The 23,375-nt window shown below is 42.3% G+C and overlaps 1 protein-coding gene across 3 annotated transcripts in view; it reads right to left on the reverse strand.

Annotated features, from left to right (window-relative positions):
• TESPA1 (thymocyte expressed, positive selection associated 1) overlaps positions 1-22,335 on the reverse strand; it is a 35,333-nt gene extending 12,998 nt beyond the window's left edge. For 2 of the 3 annotated variants that reach the window (XM_041736740.1, XM_041736743.1), the window contains exons 1-8: positions 22,199-22,335; positions 12,568-12,782; positions 11,311-11,353; positions 4,946-4,995; positions 4,285-4,338; positions 2,591-2,627; positions 2,256-2,354; positions 41-249 (exon numbers count right to left, since the gene is read on the reverse strand). In XM_041736740.1, coding sequence (XP_041592674.1) covers positions 41-249; positions 2,256-2,354; positions 2,591-2,627; positions 4,285-4,338; positions 4,946-4,995; positions 11,311-11,353; positions 12,568-12,730 — 655 coding nt within the window. In that variant the 5' untranslated portion in view covers positions 12,731-12,782; positions 22,199-22,335. Of the gene's footprint in view, positions 1-40; positions 250-2,255; positions 2,355-2,590; positions 2,628-4,284; positions 4,339-4,945; positions 4,996-11,310; positions 11,354-12,567; positions 12,783-19,518; positions 19,684-22,198 lie in introns of all 3 variants that reach the window. The other variant, XM_041736741.1, reaches the window with a different exon arrangement.
• Between the last annotated feature and the right edge of the window lie 1,040 nt (positions 22,336-23,375).

The following is a 23,375-nucleotide window of genomic DNA, read 5'->3' on the forward strand; positions in this document are numbered from 1 at the left end:
CGTGAATGGCAGAGAAATAGAGATCTATGGGAACACTCACTGGCCAGCATGAGGCAAGGGTCCTCCATCTCAATCCTCCGCACCTGGGCCTTCAGGAAGAGCTGGAAATCAATGCCTTTGGCCTGAGAGGGGGTGGTGAAAAATCGGGCAGGAATCCGCGAAGTGTCCTTGTGGTCCTCTTGGCCAAAGCCCAGACTGAAGAGGACATCCTCTGCGTCTTCTTGCACCTTGTCCAGAATCTCAGAGATGCTGAAAAGATGGAGTTTGATAAATAGGGGCAACTTGGAGTTACAGAGTCATCCAGAGGATTGATTAATTAATTAATTAATTAATTAACTAATTTTAAAGATTTCTTTGTTTATTTATGAGAGAGAGAGAGAGAGAGAGAGAGAGAGAGATCATCCAGAGGATTTAATAAAATTGTCCGGAGACTGAACTACCTTTCTGATCTACTTTCCATGCTGACTTGGAGAAAAGCTTTCACTCTGTGAACCCACATTTTCATGTCTGAAACATGGGAATTACGGTCCAGCCCTGATTTAGAAATTGAATTAGAGTCTATCATACTATTTTAATTTTTATAAAAATTTAGTTTATTTACTTGAGAGAGAGACAGAGAGCGAGCAAACAAGAGCACAAGGAGGAAGAGAGGTGGAGGGAGAGGGAGAAGCAGACTCTCCCTGAGAAGAGAGCCTCATGCAGGGCTGGATCCCAGGACTCAAGGATCATGACCTGAGCAGAAGGCAGATGCTTACCCGACTGAGCCCTCCAGGCGCCCCTATCGGAATACTTTCCACATCATTACTGATGAATGAAAATTTGCTATGAGAGGGATATAAAAAATCAAAAGCATTCTAGATTTAAAGAAATCTTGTGGTTCTGTTATTAACTTATTGTTTCCCACCTGCACACACCATGGTTTGGCTGGCTTTTGTCCCTGCCTAATGGTTGTGTGGGACAACTAGGTAGGAAGTGTGTAAGAAACACAAAACTCTTTATTTTTACCCTGAGGGTAAAAATTAACCAATGTAGGTATGTTCAAAACCTAATTTTGAGGGGATCCCTGGGAGGCTCAGTGGTTTAGTGTCTGCCTTTGGTCCGAGGCTTGGTCCTGGGGTCCCGGGATGGAGTCCCACGTCAAGCTCCCTGCATGGAGCCTGCTTCTCCCTTGGCCTGTGTCTTTGCCTCTCTCTGTGTGTCTCTCATGAATAAATAAATAAAATCTTTAAAAAAAAAACCCTGATTTTGAGGGTTAGACCCCTTTGTAGCACTGTTTTCAGGACAGCAGCCTTGCACTACAGATCACTTTCTTGATATTGCTCTCACATGTATCTACATCCAAATCTGTGTACCACCAAGCCGGGTGACATGAGAGCTCAATAACTACCCACTCCATATAAATAAGTCATATAAATAAGTCATGGGGATGAGAGGTACAGGATAGGAGATACAGTCAGTAATACTGTAACAACATTGTATGGTGACAGATGGTGACTACCCGTATCGCGGTGACCATAGCATAATGTGTACAGTTGTCCAATCACTGTTGTACCCTTGAAAGGAGTGAAACATGGCATGTCAAGTATGCTTCAATGAAAACGCGCAGATATCTGAGCCTCATCTCCAGAGATTCTGACTTAATTGAAGTGGGATGTGGCCAGGGCTGTGGCTCAGTGAGGACAAACCACTATAGATAGCTACATGGCTGATAAATCTGAGAACTAGGTCTCAAATTCACACTTTGACACCAAATTCCAATAAAAATTACTTTTTTATTATACTGCCTTAGTTTTCATCACTTTCCACCTTCCTTTAAACTTATTTGGTGTGCCTTTTGTTCACCCTGATTATTAAGCTCCTAGGGGCAAGCACTTTGCTTCATCTTTTCAATTTCCATGTAGTCATTACCTGGCCTGCATTTGGGGACAGAGAATTGCCTGAGTGAATTAGACAATCAATCAATCAATCAAAACATTTATTGTTCGTTTATTGAGTACTTCCCATAAGTCCAGGAACTGTGGTGACACCCATGCTACACCTCCTGGTCACCTCTATGTTACAGAGCATCCAGCTCGGAGCAGTAAGTCCTTCTGCATCTCCCAGTTCTTGAAGCAAACAGTCATACTTCTCAAGTATGTGAGTGCATAAAACCCCCAGTAAGTTATCCCAGAAAAATTGGGCAATTGTTCTTGGTTCCATTCTCTTCTGCCTCTCATCTTCCCCACCCTTACACCCCTACCAAACCCAGCACCTACCTTGAACTAGTGTTGTTGGTCCCACCAGTCATGCTGCTGGAAGCCAAACTGCAGCCAAGATCGAGTAGCTGGCAGGGCCGGGCTGTCTCCAGGAAGCTCCTGCAGGGATCAGAGTTGATGTCATTCTGTGCCCGGGATCCAAGACATTGTCTTCTGGGTACCTTCTACCATCTACTGGGAAAACTCAGTCTAGGGCCTCATTCCCAGTTGGAAAATCTCACTTTCCCTTGTGACTCTTGAGCTCTTTATCTTTCATCTCTTTGACTCTGATGCCTACACCAGTTCAGTAGCTCCTGAAGAAGACACCAGGCAGTCTGTGTAAACCTAACGCTTACCTGGAGAAGACTTTGCCATTGGCGGCCAGTAGGGTGGCTGGACAAGGAAGAGAAAGGCAAAGAGAAAGTTAGAAGGGGAAATGGAAATCATCTCAGCTGCCTCTCTGGATGTAAAACTCAGCCCCCCTCACTGCAGTCTGCCACCACTACAGGTTAGCTGAACCCCATGAGCTCTCTGCTCTTTGTGGGAGTATCTGCAGTTCACCCAACGTCCGTCTAGAAGGGGCAGGTACGGCAGGGAACAAGAGGCCCTGAGCCTCTGAACTTATAAATTGTGTCAGGTGTTGAGGCGAGAGTTTCTCTGTCCTGAGGAAGAGGACATCATTCAGCCCTCTAGGCTGGAGTTCCCGCCTCACAGCGTAAGCCTCCACAGGTCCCAGGAGACACTGGTCCATTGCTATGTCTCCATCCTGCATTCAAGCTCTTCTCTTCTTGCAGTGTGGTCTCCTGCTTACGCCCAGTGTTCAAGCTGCTTTGGGCTTCCAATACAGACAACAGCTTCAGAGATGTCTGGGCAGCCAATATTGTGGTGATTTTCTTTCTGTCTATCCTTTTTTTTATGACAAAGATTCTTTACTGGAGCATAACCTAGGTGTCAGCTTGGAGATCAAGTTAAATTTTATGTGTGATAAAATCAGTACTCGGATTAAAGTGATTTCAATGGCTGCTTGGTGATGTTTGGATAAGGATCAAAATATTATATCCCACGGGGCCCTGTGGTCAGACAGGAAGCTGAACATTTGCAGCCAGCCTCAGTTGCTTTTATTGTTTAAAAAAATGAATTGGCAACAAAAAAAAACCCCCAAACACAAATTTTATATATATATAATATATATTTTAATATAATTATTTTATATTTTATTTTTATTATATTTTAATATTATTATTATTTATTTTATATAAATAATATACATATATTTTTTAATTGGAGTTGGTGATTTTCTATATTGTCTTCCCAGGGGCCAGATGAGAGCCCTAATGATGGACTGGTGGATGTCATGTCAGGCTGGTGAGGAAGTGTTCCTGGGCTCATGAAGCTTTACGGGCTCTACGTTAGATCATGATGAGGCTGCTCATTCCCTACAGGTAAGGCTGTGGGGAATGGGTTGTTTCTTTCTACGGTTCTTCCCTTCCTTTATTTATTTTATTTTATTTTATTTTATTTTATTATTTTATTTTATTATTTTATTTTATATTTTATATTTTATATTATTTTATTTTTATTAGTAGTAGTAGTAGAAGTAGTATTAAATTTATTTTTTATTGGTGCTCAATTTGTCAACATACAGAATAACACCCAATGCTCATCCTGTCAAGTGCCCACCTCAGTGCCTGTCACCCAGTCACCCCCACCCCCTGTCCTCCTCCCCTTCCACCACCCCTAGTTCGTTTCCCAGAGTTAGGAGTCTTCCATGTTCTGTCTCCCTTTCTGATATTTCCCACTTATTTTTTTCTCCTTTCCCCTTTATTCCCTTTCACTATTATTTATATTCCCCAAATGAATGAGACCGTACAATGTTTGTCCTTCTCCGATTGACTTATTTCTCTCAGCATCATACGCTCCAGTTCCATCCATGCCGAAGCAAATGGTGGGTATTTGTCGTTTCTAATGGTTATTCCCTTCCATTCTATCCTTAGTCAATCTCATGCGTAGCCTCGTCCTTGATTCTAACATCAGAGAGCTGGCTACCTACCCTCTGCTCCTAGGGTCAAGTCATCTTCAAAGCTGGTTCCATGGCTGAGGCATCCTGTCAAATAAGGCCAACAAAGCTCACAGAAAATAGGCTTGTATACACACACGCACACACACACACACATCTGCATATATGCACACCTGCCACCACGTAACCGCAACAGACATCACGATTGCAAACCCTCCCCCCAGCTATACACATGCGACCTCAGAAGCCACATTCGTTATTTTGATTTAGAGAGACGTAAACAGTCACCTGTCATTAACCTGCACCCTGCATCACATAGCCATGTACACAATCCTCTGTCGAATAGTGGGCACGTGGGGGTGTGCACTCCCATACATCTTACAGAGCTGTTTTCCCATAGCACTGGCTGTTGGCTGAGCAATCACTAACAGAAGATAATCTTTGAGTATTAGTCAGCCTGTCAGCTCTGAGCCGACATTTACTCTATCTTTTGGACCTCCCGGACTGCCTTGTGACCAATGGTTATTTTGCAGGCAGTTAAAAGGCAGCCCACATTTTTATGCATGCATAAGCATGTGCGTGTACATAAACACGCAAGCACTCACACACACACACACACACACACACTTACACACACAGAGCCATGTCACTGTCCAGATAGAACAACAGATGAAATAACAGAGCCTGTACTCACCATTGTAGCCTGACTGTCCTGTTTCCTCAAAAAACCCTTCTTCAGAGTATCTGAGGATCAAAAATAATCTTATGGGTTGAAATCACAACATTTTCCAAGGGGCCTTTCCTCAAATATGTTCCACAAGTCCACATGAATTTCCAACGAAATTCAGCAGTGTTTAATTGCTTTTATGTTGAGGAAAACTAAGAGTCGTTATTTGACAAATTCATAGAAGTAGTCAGGGGAAGTGGGCCTGAAGTGCACTGTATCTTGGGCTGCATTGTGCCGTGTTCTGTGTATAACCCGTAGACTGTGCTGCCATCGGACTGACCACACTGTCCGCAGTCAGCGTAGCCAGCACCAAGTCTGCAGCTGCTGCAGTAAAATGGGAAAGAAGGAACATAGAAACAACACCCAGAGAAATACATCTACATAAGCAAGGGCTTGAGTGACGTCACAGATACAGATATTGATATGTTCAATTTTCTGGAGGTCAGCTTAGCTCCCTACACCCGTGTCCTTCTCTCAGCCGTGTACTTGCTGATGGTCACATCTCTCAGGGAGCAGCAGAAACTGCATCTGGGCTAGAGATTTTAACTTTGCATTTGAAGATAGATAGGGTCTTATCAAAATTTTACGATCTCAGGGATCCCTGGGTGGCTCAGTGGTTAAGCGTCTGCCTTTGGCCCAGGACGTAGTCCTGGAGTCCCGGGATCGAGTCCCACGTCCGGCTCCCTGCATGGAGCCTGCTTCTCCCTCTGTCTGTGTCTCTCTGCCTCTCTCCCTGTGTCTCTCATGAATAAATAAATAAAATCTTAAAAAAAATTTACAATCTCCACAAGAGGAACAGACAGAAATCGGCATACACAGCGGTGAGAAACAACTCGGTTTCACAAACAAGGAAGAAGTCTGCGTCTAAAACAGGTGAGCGAAGCAATCTATGGAAAGTGTTGAGCTGGGACCAGAGCTCTTGGCTGACACTCCTGCTTCCTGGCTGCTGTACACAGGGGAACTTGGATCCCTCGCTGGGAGCATTATCTGAGTCTGTTTCAAGGACTAATGCGTTGTGTGGGTTTTATAGAGTTTGTTTTCCTGAAAAATTTTAAAAGGGAAGTTGCACACGATGCTTTGAATCTAATCTCAGTATGTAATCTTTCGATGAAATGTTTAATGATGGCAATGAGTTTACTAATCGAACATCTGTAGGTCAAGCTGTGTTTAAGTTTTACAAAATAAATCACTGCATATGTAGACATCTTTTATTGCTACCTTCCTTTTAATAGTGAAAAATCAACCATGCTTTCCAAACTGAATTTTTATGTCTTTTGTTAAAAAAAAAAATGTGCATCACTGTATTTCACATGATAAAATGTGAAATAATACTCAAGCTAATTGAGAATGGGTAACTAATAATATAACTAGAACTAAATATGTGCTTCTTTCCTCTAATGGATAATTACATAAAAGTGTATTTTACTATAATGTCACAAACAAAAATATTAGTCTATATACTATTATAAATATCAGTATAAATTCATATTTTGCTATTTACTACTAAAAATACCATAATTTATATTGTCAACTATGAGAATACTGAGCTTTAGTCTTGCATTTAATGCTTGGGCTGCAGCTACACAGTAATGCGAGCACCAAAGCCTGCTTTTATTATAGCTACAACTAAAATACACTACGATTCCACTGTCTATACTCAATGGAAATGCCTATATGTGTTCACCAAAAGAAATAATATTCATTATAACCCAGAACTGGGAGATATAAAATCTCTATTGTAAAATGGATAAATTGTATGATAGATATACAATTTATGCTTCACAATAATAAAAAAGAATAACTCATTGTGGTATGCAAAAAAAAAAAAAGGACAAACATCACAAATATGCTGAGTAAAAGAAACAGACATAGAACACTACATATTGGAAAAGGCACCAACCTCCAGTTATGAAATAAGTCACAAGGATGAAAAGTACAGCATCGGAAATATAGTCGATAATATTGTAATGACTTTATACGGTGCCAGATAGTGACCACACTCATCATGGTGAGCATTTCATAACGTATAGAATTGTTGAATCACTATAATCTACACCTGAAACTAATATAATTGTGTATGTCAAGTATACTGCAATAAAAAAATACAATGGTACATATTGTGTAATTATATTTATATCAAGTTTAAAAGGTGCAAAATTTATCTGTGATGCTATAAGTTAGGTTATTGGTTACCCTTGGAAGCAGGGTTGTGAATGGATGGAGACCTTCCAGCAGGAGGCTTCTGGGATGCTGGTAATGTTCTGCTTCAGGTGTCATTGGTGTGTTCTCTTTGAAAAAACTCACTGGGCTATATATTTAATACTTGTTGGCTTTTCAGTAAATATTTTATTTTTCAGTATAACTTATATGGCTATTATTTCAACAGCTCTGTTGAGGTATAACCGACATACAAAGAACTGTACATCATTAGTATATACCATTTAAAGAGTTTGGACATACACAAAGTCCCACGGTACCATCACCGATTATGGTAACAGACATATCCAACATCTCCCAGGATATCCTTGCTTCCCTTTGACTTTTTCTTTCCGGAAGTAAGAACGTTTAACACGAGCTACCATCAACGAATTTTGAAGTGCGCGGTACTGCATTGCTAACCATAGGCACTGTGTTGCACAGGTCTCTAAAACGTATTCATCCGGCGTAACCGAAACTAATGCCCGTTGAGTCGCACTACGGTTATATTAAAAAGAAAAATGCTACAACAGGTGTGCTATACTTCCATAAAATTTACATTAAAAAATACCACTGATGGGGCACCTGGGTGGCTCAGTAGGTTTAGTGTCTGCTTCTTGGTTTCGGCTCAGGTCATGATCTCGGGGTTGTGGGATAGAGCCCCATGTCCAACACCATGCTCAATGGGTAGCCTGCTTGAGATTCTCCGCTTCCCTCTCCCTTTGCCCCTCCTGCTCATTCTTCCTCTTTCTAGCTCTCTAAAGTAAACAGATAAATCTTAAAAAAAAAAAATAAAAGAGTCTTTATGTTCTGTCTCCCTTTCTGATATTTCCCACACATTTCTTCTCCCGTCCCTTATATTCCCTTTCACTATTATTTATATTCCCCAAATGAATGAGAACATACACTGTTTGTCCTTCTCTGATTGACTTACTTCACTCAGCATAAAGGAAAGGTTCCTTTTGAAATTTAAAAAGAAAATAGCTCTGATAAAATTTCTGGTTCATCTAAGCAGACTCAGTGCTCTTCAGTCGATACAAGTTTGTGTTGGATGCTCATCCTACACTTCTCTTCTCTAGTTGTGCCCTGGCAGGCGTGTGCATATTCTCTATATGAGGACGAGCCCAGGATGAGCTGTGTGCATGTGGAATCTACCATGGAAGCAGGGACATGCACCTGGATCTACTGATTGAACTGAAGTTGATTTAAAATTCCATGCCATCACGCAAGTCCCAGGCCTTTCATGGGTTATTACTTAGGACATAAAATCGATGACTAGGGACTAGATCTACAGCTGCTCCTCTTCCTCCGTCTTCCACTGAGATGTACCTTAGCATTATTTCAAGTCTGAAACAGAAGACCCGAGGCACCACTCCTCCTGTATACCCGATTCATAAACAAAAGTGGGAAAGAGGATCAGATTGGGAGACAGATGTGACTATTTTTAACTTCTTCCAGCAATTTCCATAGACTTTGCCTACAGAGATTTAAGCTTAAGCCCACACAGATAACCTCTGGGCTCCTAACCCCTATCTCCAATGATTCACAAGCAACACATTCATGTCCTAGAAAACCCGAGAGCCTTGGGAGGAGGAAAAAAAGAACAGGCATGGTTTGTAAAGATCTACATGATCTGGACCTGCCACAGACAGGTCCGCCGCTGAATTCAATACACTGAGAGACACTAACGCTATATTACTCAGGAAGTTGGTGGGCTTTCTTGGAGAGCTCACCAGAAAACAAAACTGTCTTGCTACTGGAGGTGCTTGTCTGGCCTGGAAAGAAGACGGAAACTATATAGTCTTAGAGTAAAATTTGAAAAGTGCCTCCCAGGCACCTGCCCACAGAGTGGACAGATGTCCAGTGAACGCAGGGTCCCTGTTTATCCTCTTTCCTCTGCGGCCTTGACAGCCTAAGAATTGAACACCCTGGGGACTCACAATGGCATAGCTGGAATGCCATTTCCTCCTTTTTTTTTTTTCCACTATTATCACAATCGAGTGTTCTCTCATTACCATCAACAATCATCATCCTTTAATTTTTCTAATTTCCCCGTATAACTGAAAAGTATTGCGTATATATTAGGGAGGATTAGAAAATAGAAAAAAAATGGAGATATTTTATGAATCTAATAATTTCCCCTGCAGAGACAAATGTGTGTTAAGAGACTTTCCTGTGGGCTTTCTAAAGTGTAAATACTAAAATTTTTTCAACCCATAGAAAGGTAGAGAAAATATGACAAATACTCTAATACTTGCTGCCTTATTTCCACACATGTAAGCATTTTGTCATATTCATTTCTGATCTCTGTTAATTAAAATATAAATATAATATTAAAAATATAACTAAAATTTTAAATTTCTATAACTATATTTTAAAAATATAACTAAATTTTTAAATTTCTATAACTGCATTTTTATTTTTTTATTTATTTTTTTTTGCATTTTTAAAATATAACAAAATTTTTAAATTTTTAAATTTTCTCATTTTTATGCCCATTGCTTCTTACTTTTTCCCTTCCCAGAGGTAACCACTATCCAAGAGTTGGTGCGTATCACTTCTGGACATACTTTTCTGAGAAATAATGAAGTGTAGACAGACAAATGCTAAGTATATAGGCAGACCTAATTTGTGAAATTTTAAAGTAGCACAAAGCCCGTCCTTTATAAACCTCACTGCTTACATTTTACTACAGAGCCCAAAGCGCTTGTGCATATATTATATCATTTAAGTCTCATAAGAAAACTTGAGACTTTATTATTCTGAGACTCCACTTTATAGGGGAGGAGCCTGAGACAGAAGGAGTTTTGGTTGTTTTCTTACAGTTGGTGGCACAGATGGTTAACACAAGCGTAGGCTCAACTCTCTGAGCCTTCGGATTCACCAGACTACATTTCCAGCACATGCGTTGGTTTAGCGTTTATCTTTGTAGAAGATAGGTGAGGAAAGGTAATTTCTAGGGTTTACAATCTTATATTACTGTATTCTTTTTAGCTGGAATGTAGTATGTTTGAAGTCAAGAGGCATATTTTACATGACGTGGCCCTCTTGTCAGTCATTTAGACAATTAGACATCAGCAAATTCACCGTCAACAATTATTGATGTAAACGGACTCAAGAGTCGTTAATGACATAAAGACATTAACTGAGTTGGCTGGTTCTGCAGATACCAGGTGAGTCATTCCAAATCCTGGGGCAGTTGTGACATGCCAAGATGTGCAAACATTCTTATTACTGATGTCCCTTCATTTCTCGAGCTGTGAGGGACCCTTCATGGACTTTGAGGTCAATAAATTGTGAACTATGTTAAGGCAATAAGGACAGTAGGCTTTGTAAACCCACAAAAACACAAAATAAATCCTTCCCGGCATTACCTTCTGGGGCAGAGTTGAAATAAACAACCTTAGATGATTCAGTGCTATTTATTTCCTACCAAATAATCAAGGATGGGTTTATTGCACATCCATGGATGAGCTCAGATTAAAGGTTATGTAAAGTCTGAAACATTCCTGGAGAGGAAAGAAGGTGCAGGCAGGAGTTACAGATTCTCAGAATTATCACACGAATGATCAGGCTTCGCCAGGGCGCTGATCTCAGAAGCTTTCCCTCTGTGTCTGGGTAGAATGAGCCTAAAATGTGCCTTGAAGAACCTGCTCCAGGTCACTGCTTTGAATGACTGGGGTGAACCCAGCCCATTATCCTGTGTTGTGTAGTAGAAACAAACATAGTGATGACTTCCTGGGATCACAAGGACAACTAGATTTCTAACTCCTCTTTCCTTACACAGTGCAAGAGTCTAGTCTGAAGGAGAAGCAATGGAGTAGGGATCTGAAACAGCCCAGGCAGGCACCAGAACTGCAGATTTCCATCATTCTGGGCTTTAGATCATACTCAGCCTGGATTTCCAGATACTCTTGGACTTCATCTCCGCCCAGAGTTGTACTTCATTCGTAGCCCAGTCCCCACACTCACCCCAAACCCTTACAATCCTGCCCACCCGGACCATCTCAACGTCACCTTGAATCATTAGGCCCAACTCAACCCGGTTTCCCTGTTTCTGAGTTCTCAAGAGTCAGAGCCCGCGAGCACATCCAGATGTCCACCTCCTTCACTGCCATGGCCTCTTCGGCACTTACCCGCAATCCTGCAGCCAATCTTCAATCTTATTGATTGGATTCCCTGGAAATGTCAGAGGTCAGATCATCATGAGAGCTGAAGGTGGTCCCTTCCTCCCTGCAACTCACCTCGTTCTGCAAGTTCATCATCATGTGAGCCATGTCATGACCCTTTCCCCGCATAAAAATTTTCTTTAAGACATGAGAGGAATATACCCGTGTATAAAAATAGTGGATGCTTCTTCTCTCTCTGTCTAACCCCCTCTTGCTCCCAGAACCTGGAAAGTGCCCTGGATAACAGGTTCACTACTCCCTTTTCCCCAAGGTTTGGGTACAGGGGTGGGTTCTTCTCCTTAAAATATAATAAAAAATATTCACTCATATTCACTCCTGTTGAGGATCCTTGAATATGGGGTCAAAGATGAAGTGAAATTGGAAAAAAAACAACTTTCCTTTATCCTCATAAACTTAGCTATGTCTTCAGATCTTTTCGCAGGTATTATTGCTTCAGTCATTGCTATGCAGAAGAATGATTCAACAAGGAGAATCCTGTTGACTAGGACAGAGTGGAAATGACTGAATAAAGTGTATATTTCACTTCAAAATATATATATATATATAATAAAAAATAAATAAAAAGAAAAAAACCCAAAAACTCACAATCTTGTGTTTGTGCTTCTGTTTTTTTTTACCAGATAAGCAAGAATTTATTTACATATTTATATAAGAGGTTTATTTATTTATGTGAGGTTTTCTTTTTTCTAACTCTTATGTTTGTAGTCTCATTTGAACCTCAAAGAAGCTCTGAAAGACATGTAGGAAAAGTACGACTACTACTCCAGGTACCACCACTTCAACTAGACCAATATGTCTGAGAGGTAAGTGATTTGCCAAAAGTCACACGGCTTGCTAGCAGCAGGCTTGCAGCCAGAGTCCAGGCATCCAAATCGAGCATCACTTTGTTGCACAGACCAAATAAAAACACCCAAAGCATTCAAGACAACCCTGACCTCAGGCCCTTACCATTTCTTGGGATGATGCAAAAATGTCCTTTCTTTTCCCTGATTGTGTGCCTCTCTCTCTCTCTCCCATAATTCATATTTTGTATTAAATTATTCTTCTTCCTTTAAATTCATTAAACCCATCAACATGAGCCTCCCTGAAGTCTTAACCCCAACAAGGGACCTCTGCCCACACTCTGCAGACCTGTGCCTGCTGGCACGTCTCCCCGGGCCCAGGGCGATGTGGAAGTCTGTCTGTTGTCTAACTGCCTCTTACCTTCCTGGAAAACATCATCCAGGCTGGAAGGCTCAGGATCAGAGACATCTTGCAGGGCGGCCGCAGCCTCCTCTTCCAGGACCTGGGTCTGCCAGTGGCGGCTCTGCCGCAGCCAGGCCCGCCGTTTCTCCCAGGACGTGGGGCTCAGCACAGAGCTCTCCATGGCTCCAGTTCAGACTTCAGGGCCTTCTGCCCCAAAAATGCTGTTCTGAGCACTGAAACACAGGGACAACTCCCTCATCCTCAGTTCAGGAACCACCCCAGGGGTGCCCTCACATCTTCCCAGCTCTGCATGAAGGAGCATGAAGCGTGATCCCTGTGCCTGTTCAGGAAGGGGACCAGCTGTCCAGCCCTTCCTCTGTCTGCCCCCCACCCCCCGCCTCCACCCCTCAAAATGCTCTGAAATATATCAGGGCTACGTCTTTCAAATTAGCAAATCTTGGAACTTCAAACATGTTATGATTTAAGGGACACTAAGAAAGTTCTTCTAACTTAAAGAATTCCTACTTCTTACGGTAGCTGGCATATGGTCATCCAGACTCTTCCACTAAAATTAGAGTATCTTTACACCTGCAATTGATAAAATTCACTGTATTTGGTCTTCATGTAGATGTATGAAGAATTTCCAGATCTCAAAGGTCAAACCACTTTTCTAAGGTGCAATAGCCAGGATGTCACTCCAACTACAGTCATTCTGAGTTCGTTGTTTGTTTCGTTCCGTTTCCTGTTTTATATATGGGGGGTCCACATAAGATTTCTCTTGGAAAAGAAAAATCCCATAATACAAACAGCAGAGAGATGTTGCCTTACGCAATTAGCAGTCATGACCTTCAGATCATTCCTTTCTAATTTGTCAACTTGGGTTGAGCAACTTGGGTTTCCCCACAGCTAGGAGTTAACGCCTCAGTTCATCGATGCATTTGTGTCTCATGTGACACTGCCCACTCAACATCTCTGTGTTCTTCCAAAAGATACATCCTGGTGGCCACTTACTCCAAGAGGAAGAAAGAGGGGAGGAATCACTCAGGTGTCTGAATAGAGCTTGAAAACCCTTGAGGCTAATGTACATTCGTTGACTTATGCTCTGTCCTCCGGCCTCTTCCCTGCTTGCCCCCCTCAACCCACTACAGTGAACAAGTAGATGCTGGATGAGTAACTCCTCACGATCTTATCCCTCGACTCCCTGGAGCTCCCAGAAACAGCTCCATCTTTATAGCTGTGCTTCTAATTGTTGGAGTAGGGGGAAAAAAAGAGGAAAAAAAAAAAAAACAAGAACTGCAGTTTCTGGAGACTTCCATTCTTCAAAGACTTAAGCACAAAACCATTAGAGAGGCGTTCAACATTATAGGCCCTTAAAAGAGCTATTTTTGAAAAGAGCATCCTGAACATAAAGTGCATTCCTAGGGAAATCGCGTTGTTTTGGATGCCTCTGCTTGCTATATATAGACAAAACATATCCAGAGAACAGTATTACATGGTAACTGTTGTCAGATCTAGTCTTTCGCTTTAGGTCCAGCCCACCTCTATTCTTCTCCAAGGAGAGACCGCAGTTGGTACTTGGAGGAGACGTTGTTAACCCTGAGCACTTGGCTCTCTGTCCACTGCCTGGGTCTTTGGGGGGAAATTAAATGAATAAATTAAGCTTGTGACACAGGGAAACCACAAAGAGGGGGCGCAGAGAAAACTCATCCTTTAGTCAGAGGTCTTGTGAGGTGATAAAGACAGGATGGAACTGCCACTAGAACGAACTTAAGAAAAGAGTCTAAAAAGCCTTGATCAGGGTTTATTTCCCTGTTCTGCACCTTCCAGATATTGAGTAGGTTGGCGTCAGTTGGCCCAGAGAAGAAAACGTCAAAAGCTGAGTCGCCTTGTGTTTCGTTCCCAGAGTAAGTGGCCCTCACCTAAATCACAAGAACTCTTGAGCTTACAAATAACTATTTTTTGGCAAATAAGGGGAATTTAAAAGGCAGTCAATCCCTTTCTCTGGTTTCAGTTCCTCAACTGGGACATTATGCCCTAAAATTGGATGCTTCTGGTACTATAAACTCCTGGGTGCGCCATTTCATAGCTGAACGCCCACAGTGCCCAGCGCAGGTGCCGGAATCTCGCTTGTTGAGATGGTAGATAGAGTCTCATAGAGTCTCAACATCCTCTGTGATACAAATCTATTCTACACTCCTCCCACATCTTTGAAAATATAGTAAGTGCTTATAGGCTAATTTCCCCTTTGCCCCTTGAAAATGCTTATCTCTTTTTAAACCCTATGCTTTTCTCATGTTCTTTTTCCTCTCAATCTTCTCGTCTCTCTGCCTTTGACACACTTTACTTGCAAAGCTCAGCTTTTTTTTTTTTTTTTTTTCCCAAAGCCAAGTTTTTTTTTCCAAACTTCTTCATGAAGTCGGGCCTGGCTTCTACAGCTGACATGGCCACTTTCACCAACCGCCTTCTCTGCCTGATTTTTTTTTTCTTCTTAGTCCTTATCACTGATATACTTTGTATTTTAATGATTAATCTAATTTATTGTTCGCTCTTCTAATTGGAATAACAGCTCCACCAGGACAGAAGTTTTATCTGCATTGTTTGCTGAGGTATCCCTAATGCCTAAAACGGAAACAAACTCATTGTGGTTGCTTAGTAAATACAGATTCTCCAAACAAATGAATATTCAGGAGATGACTACTCCACAAAGGAGCCCATTGCCTTGTAGGAGCTCAGATGCGTCATAGACACATGTAGGGAGATCAACTGTCAAGACTGTTAACAATCTGTGTGTGTTACTAAGCATGTAACAGTGTTTTGGGCCGTGAGTTAGTGAGAAGAGATGAATTTGAGGGTTATTCGAAGATTTATTTCTGATCTAGGTGTTCCTATATTGATGACCAGATGTTGTATTTTCTTAACTATTCCCATTTGCTGTTCTGTCCTAGGCACAAAGGTTTTACTCAATGTAAATACCTAAAGGAAAAAGGCTATGGAAAAAGAGGCCTCAGTGCTTAAAGAGTTCCAAAGAAGGGCTTATAAATAAATGGCTGTGATGGTTCTGGCGACACAAAGTTTGGCCAAGTTAAGGTCTCTATTGCTCGCTGAGAATGGCAGCCATTGGGGTGAGAATGGAATAATTTCTTCCTTTGGGAACGCAACATGGTTTCAAGTCTGAAAGAAAATATGCAGGGCACATCTAAGCTAATCTCAACTGCAGCAGACTGGACATGGGCCCAGGGAATTGAACAAGGTCATTTACTGGGTGTTCTACGGGAATAAAATAAGCACAGTGATATTAGGAGGGTGGGAAGAATAGAACTGTCTGGTTAGAGGTCGCAAGAGGAAGCTGTGCTGCTGAGAGATAAGAAAGTAGGTATTCTTTGTAGGAATCTGGAGGAAGCGGCAAATGATATCAGACAAGCACATCAGTGATGACAGCATTAGGAAGAATTGAAGGATGGGTGCAGGCAGCTGTCCAGGCGGCAACTTTGAAGGTCTTGGGGCTCCTTGTAATAGAGGAAAGGGCCTGTCATACGCAGACATATACTTAATATGTACAATGGAGTTGGGAGCAGTGAAAAGAGGAGGAATCAGAGTAGATGTGGGCATTCTTTCAACCTTTTGGTCCAACTCATTGACTTCTGGCGAGTCAGTTAGGTTTTCTCCTTGGGCAGCAGTTTCATCCTCTTGATAGTGAATTGGTGGGAGTCAGTGTGGTACACATTTGCTTCCAATACCAACGTACCTTTCAAACTCTAGTTGAGTTTGAAATAGCTGTATGGATGATACCCTTAAAAGGAAATGCATTTGTATGGTTTTTCCCATAAGCATTAGGAGATGGTGCTATGGCCTCTTGTGTTAGTTCCCATTTGGCAGCTTCCCTTTCACAGCGACACTGATTTATGAGGTGCCTGTACTTCTAACTTCCACAGACTCAGGAAAGCGGTGAGTCTTGAAGGGGGCGGTGAGAAGGAGCCCAAATGAGTGTGATTCTGGTAAGCATTGCTCACTGGCCTCCAGCACTTTTTGAACTTTTCCTCTACTCGTTCTTTAGCTTATGCAGTTTTATCCACCTCCCTTTCTAACCAGACACATGCTATCTACACTTTGAAGGCCTATTCAAGTCATCTCTTCTCACCCCCACCTCTAGCGACAAGTACATGTGCCCATACCACATGCAGCAAGGGGGAAGTAGTCGCTCAGCATCATACCCCATATTGTTCCTGCTGCATCATACCCCACTTCTTGTGACCCCCTCCCCCAGGCCCTGTCTCAGGACCCAGAAGGGTACCTGCAGGAGAAGGGGCCCAGCAAATTCTGTGCCTGCACAGGAGCAAGAAAAACTATCTTCATTCAGTACGTGCCATGGGACAGGGGCTCCCGACTTTCAATAAAGTCTCAAATTTTAATGTATATATTTGTTTTTTATATATTTTTATTGGAGTTCGATTTGCCAACATATAGCATAACACCCAGTGCTCATCCCATCAAGTGCCCCCCTTCAGTGCCTGTCACCCAGTCACCCCAACCCCCCGCCCACCTCCCCTTCCACCACCCCCTGTTTGTTTCCCAGAGTTAGGGGTCTCTTATGTTTGTCTCCCTTTCTGATATATATTTGTTTACACCTTGTAGTAAAGAGGAAAGAGGCTTGGGGCATAGTCACACTGTCTCTTATTGACAGAACACAGGGGTCCAACAAGTCTGACCAAATCTTATAAAACTCAAACTATCAAATTCTTCTATATTTAAAAAATATTTTTCCAGAATTTCCATTTTTCTATATTTAAAGAATATTCTTCCATTCTGAGTTTCCATTCCTTGGTCAGAAGTTCCTTCTAGAATCTGATTACCCTCTTTTGTGATGCTGGCTTATTGTATTTGATCTATTGTATTTAATATTATATTTAATCTACCTCCTGTGAAGAAGGAAGTCCTAGTCTGCCAGTATTTTTTTTTCTGATGTTCCTTCTAACTGCACACCCCCACAGCCCAAAAAAACTCCACATTTATTCTATTGCTATTTGCCTGAATCACTCTTTAAAAGCCTTATTTTCCCCCCTTCTGCTCTCATTTCCAGCCCTTTGTCCTTTCCTCTTCCCTACATTTCTCTAGAGGTTCACTCCCCAAATATTTCTCTACAATCTGTTCAATGTTTTGGAATCTGACTACAACAAATAGAGCAGGAGGGAATTCTCTTTGTTTTGAGGATATTATAGTTAAAAGCAGAAATTTCAGCTTATAGGATCAAAGTAGACAAAAGAAGGTTCAGGAATCAAGAGATTTGAAAGGAGTATCTTCTAACAAAAACCATCAGCACAAGCGGCAAGTGTAGTAGCAAGAGAAAAACCTTTATGGGCCTGTCATTATTACTGCATTGAGTACCCCATGTACCTCCAGGGTGTTTTCTAAGAGATGGAGTTAGGGATTCCCCCTATATTAATATGGGCCAAAGTAATAGGTGCTAATAACTGGGATATACACAGCACCTTCTATTTATCCATAAAACCTTCCTATAAACCATCTCACTTAATCCTGACAATCACCTTTGAGCTAACTATTGTTATGTGAAGCTCAGGGACATATGCGACCCATCCGGGGTCATATATTTAGGATATTGTAATGTTGAGAATTAAACTCAGGTTGATCTGACTCAAGTTGTATGATTTTTCCATTAATTATGGAACAAGAAAATGACCTAATATCTCCACCCAAGGATCAGTGGTACATGTAATGTAGGATGAAAGAAAGAAGAAACTATTTCAGTAAATTCTCCATTTCACATGCTATGCAAACTCTCCACCTTATAGCCTTCTATCAAAGAGGCAGCATAAACCAAAAGTAATTTATCCTTGGCTTTGTGACAATCTGTGAAGGAAGTGTTGCTTTCTTTGGTTATTAGCATAGTTTTCCTTCCTAACTCCAACTAGATTATGAAGCAGTTTTGCCTTTGTCAGGCTTACAGAATGGCTTAGCAGCAAGGGTCCAATTAGGTTCTAGTCAAGAGGAAAAAGTCAGTCTGCCTAGAATCGCATAGATTGTTGTGATTCAGATCACAGAACATTTGGTTGTGTTCTATGCCATTGTGCCATTCAGAATGATGGTTCTAGGGCAGCACAGACAAATCAGAGTTGACACCAGTGATAGCCCCGTAGCCGGGTTCTACAAGTATATGGCATTGGGTAGTTGGGTTGGTCATGGGCACTCAGTGGGCTTGGGGCAATTGATATTTACCATAATTTGGTATGGAAATATTTTAATAAATCATTATGAGTCTACCAATTTGTACCTGCCAAATATCAGCTCTGCTTATAGGTATCTCATGGGGATCTTTTCAAGAGGCCCAGAAAGGATGGCCAACTCTTGAAAAGGAAAACTATAAAAAGAACAAGGGCCTGGAATCAGAGTTAGCCTTGTTTGGAATCACAGTTCTATATACTTTCTGCTTATGTGTCCTTGGTAAAATCACCTGTCCCTTCTAAACCTAAGTTTCTTCATATCTAAAATACGTAACATGCAATTTGTTGGGCTATTAGGGCTAATATCAGGTGATGTGTGTTAAGTCCCTGATATATAAAGGAAGTGCTTGATAAATGATAGCAATTATTATTATTAATCCTCCCTCAGTCTAAACCATTCACTAAAATCAGAACATTTTCAGGAATAAGAGGGAAGAAGGAGTGAGATGCAGGATGTGGCAGCTGGTGTAAAATCCAGATGGGAAAGAGAGATGGTGTTGAGCAGAGATGAAACACAGTTAAGTAGCTCCTTCTTTCTTACTTCATGCCTAAAGGGACCCGAGAGAGCATCTAATCCCAGTCATTCATTTCAAAAAAGAGAAGGGGTGGGGATGGGAGAGACAGATAGAGAGACAGAGAGAGAGGTTGGGAGGGAGAGGGAGAGGGGAGGTAAGAAGGAGGCTTATCTGAAATCACATGGAATATTAAGGTTATAAGTGGGACTGAAACTCACAAGTTCTAAGCCTCAGGTCCGTGCTTCTTCCTTTACATCACACGACCTTCCTCATGGCGCCCTGGTTTCCACTCGGGGCCTCCTCCCAGGAACAGGTATCAGACAGGCCTCTCTTCTTTTCTGTCCTTATTGTGCCTACACCCAAGCAGAGCCTATAAACTGGGACTAAGAGTGAAAACAAGCGTGGGAGGAGAGAAGAAGGGCACAGAGTTTCCATGATGGGGCCCACGAGACGTGCATCTTATCCGCATTTACAGCCAAGATAGACACACAGCACCACTATTGCAAAGGGCTGTGGGGAATCCCAGGACAGCCATTCTGCTCTAAATAGGACAAATCACCTCAACCCAGGTTGGCTGCACCCCCTTCCACATGCCCCCGACCTGTAATATGCTCTCACGTTCCTCCATAGATAGGAAAAACATTCCTAATTTCTAGTTCTCTTCCATGTCGCTGCAGTTGGGAAGACATTCAGAGCAAAAATTCCCCCCAGTGTAGCATTTGAATATTCTGAGACGTCTATGGTCTAAACCAGCAGCTCAATCTATTTCAGGGAAATATAATATTTTTTGATAAATAATATGAAAAAAATTCCAAGGAATGAATAGAACTATTTTTACCCTCTTTCTCCCCCAGATAATTTCAGCTGAACAAATACTGGAAGAAGACCGTCTAAAACCTCTTCCTCTCTCTTTCCCTTTCTTCCCTATGCCCATCTCCATGGTGTGAATGAGTTTTATGGAAGGCTCATAAAGTGCCATGGGAGACTTTCAAGTTATACATTTGGAAATGGGTAATCCTGTGCTCTCAGTGCTGAAAGAAACTAAATTTTTCACCTGGATGAGCTATAAAGGCAGCTGGACTAAGAAACATCCATCCATCTGTGTCCTGGTTTGCAGATGGCTTGGGCTGGAGATACGAGTGAGGGTGAGGGAGTTCTCAGTTCTGTGAATCCATGTCTTCCATTTTTCAGTCCTTTTTCCATGGTAATATGGCACTTTCCCTTATGTGCTCGTTTTAATTCCCCCTCCCCCTCCCCCCCCCCCCGAGTTATCTACACTCTCTTTTCTCAGAATCTGTGTTTAAGTCCTTTCCGCATTGAGCTTGGGTATGGGCAGGGCTCAAAGCGTACAGAACACTTGTCAATGATCAAGTAGCATTAAGTGTCTGATCTTTTTCCATTGCTGTAGCCCATAGTGGACCCATGATTCATGATCTAAGCTGGGACCAAACTTCCTCTACATTCTCTATTAGAATACAAGTCATAAACCCTAACTAAAAAGAAGGACTAAAAAGGACTGTGTTGATTCCCACAGCCACTACGTAATGCTTGACCCCAGGGCTCCGTCCTCGTTTCAGGGGACTGGGAGACTTATGAGAAGGGGCTACTAGTAGGGCTGTCAAGAGTTTCTAAACTCCCTGGGATGCCTGTGAATAAGAAATACTTTGTTAGATCTGTTTCTGTCCCTCTTGTTATATCTTCCGCCTGTTCTCTCTGATAATATTCTAGTAGCGAGAGATAATAAACCTGGCTTCCCCTCCTCCTAGTAATGCTTCCTGTTCTGGGAGAATCACACCAGATCTTCAGCTCCAATCACTCAAGCCCAACAACTGTTAAGTCTGCAGCTTAGACACACAGGTTGAAGGCCTCCAGCCTCCAACTTCCAACCTCCCATCCTCAGCACTGCTACATACTGCCTGTCTGGGCAGCCATTTGTGACCGAGTCACTAGTACCTATAAGTCCTCATGATCTTATCAAACCATTTCTGTGGGGCTCTTTTATCTTGTCATTGTTCTGCGTAGGCACCTGCCTCCTCTCCACCCACTGGAAAGCTCTGTAGCACAGCAGGGGCCTGGGAAAACCCCAGTGTAGAGGATCTTTCCACTCCTCCACCTTCTCCAAAAGTCATGTAGGTGGTAACAAGCTCAGCCTGGCTACCGCTAAGTCAAGGGATGTTGGAGGAGCACAGACCCACCCCACGTGAGTCGATACAAGTCATTAAGTGGTCGACATATCCGTGTATCCACCTCTGAGATGCCCAGCCTGAAAAACAACCCCGACAGCTGGTTACCTCTCTTGAGCTGTGCAGTTAAGCAGGCCTGGCATTGTCCAACGTGTGACCTCCCCCTCACATCTACTCCCAATATATCTGGCTGTAGCTCATCTCCTCCCCAGCCTTCTTCTGCAGCTTTGGAGAAAAGTAGTCACACTCACACAAAGCAGCATTGATTTAGGCGAGGTAATTTCCACTAGTTCACAGTTAGGAGCACTAGAATGGGACCCGCAGTGACGTGAGAAATGTATCTCCTTGAGGACCTTTCGAAGTTGGAATCAGATTGAGATTCCAACACAAGGGAGTACAGCAAGATGCGGAGAGGAGCTTCCCACGTGAGAAAGGTGAAAAGTTCCTAGATATTAATTCAGGCCATGAAAAGAACCCATGTTTTGTGGCCCTATATAAAATATCTGTCCAGTAAATGGGAAGAAATAAAATAATAATAAATAATAATAAAAATTTAAAAAGATAAAGGCACCTTTTTGTTCTGAGAAGCACGGTGATGAATTTTTTAAGATCGGAGTCAGGGATGTGGGAGATTTTCTCCTGATTTTTCCCTTTTGCTCCCAGCTCCACCCAAATCGGTATAGTCTTAAAATGGAGGTGGAAATCGTATACTTACCTGCCCGCAGGTAGAGAGCAGAGTTTGAGGGTGAGCTGAGGTCAGCAAAGCCGGGCCAAGCCCTTCCCAGGTATCGGGATCTGAGTGAGGACAGTGACAAAGTATCATATTGCATGTTGTACCTTTCTCTCTGTCCTCATTCAACTGCTGTTGCCTGCTCAGAAAGGGGAAGCGGAAATGAGAAAACACACACACACACACACACACACACACACACAGTCGTAGTCCCGCCTCCCACCCCAGCCACATCCTCTGCTCTAGCTCCGGAGACAGAAGAACAAAAGATCTGAAGTCACTGAGCTCACCACCAAGGAGCCCTTCCTGCCAGAGGCCTGCCTGGGTCTTTATCAAACAAGAGATCGTTTCCTATTAAGGGAAGGGCACAGCCCGTCTGACGATGCGTGATGCGTGTGTAGGAGTCTTCCTACCCTGTTACTGGAATCTCGCCGCTCTGAGAAAGCTTTCTGTCCCCAGGAGGAGGAGGGGTGTCGACAAGTCATCTCACATTTATCTCAGAGAAAGTGCTCGTGGCTCTAGCACACACTTGAGGCAGCTCTAAGTCAAAATGGACCAGTTTGCATAACTCTTTCACACTCTGGTAAATTCTCTACAAGCCTGTTCTCAAATCCTGCCGTGCCACTGTGGGCGACCTTTTTCGGGGTTGACTTATCAGCCCTTGTTTTAATGTTCAAACCACTTTGGAGTTTTTCTAAATACATAAATAGATGCATAGATCATTGCTTTCCCGAGGAATTTTTAAAGCTGAATTTATTTTACTTTTTTTATTTTTATAAATTTATTTTTTATTGGTGTTCAATTTGCCAACACACAGAATCACACCCAGTGCTCATCCCGCCAAGTGCCCCCCTCAGTGCCCATCACCCAGTCACCCCCACCCCCTGCCCTCCTCCCCTTCCACCACCCCTAGTTCGTTTTCCAGAGGTAGGAGTCTCTCATGGTCTGTCTCCCTTTCTGATATTTCCCACTCAATTTTTCTCCTTTCCCCTTTATTCCCTTTCACCATTTTTTATATTCCCCAAATGAATGAGACCATATAATGTTTGTCCTTCTCCGATTGACTTATTTCACTCAGCATCATACCCTCCAGTTCCATCCACGTCAAAGCAAATGGTGGGTATTTGTCATTTCTAACAGCTGAGGAATATTCCATTGTACA

The sequence above is a fragment of the Vulpes lagopus genome, chromosome 21 (genome assembly GCF_018345385.1).
Source record: "Vulpes lagopus strain Blue_001 chromosome 21, ASM1834538v1, whole genome shotgun sequence".
NCBI lineage: Eukaryota > Metazoa > Chordata > Mammalia > Carnivora > Canidae > Vulpes > Vulpes lagopus.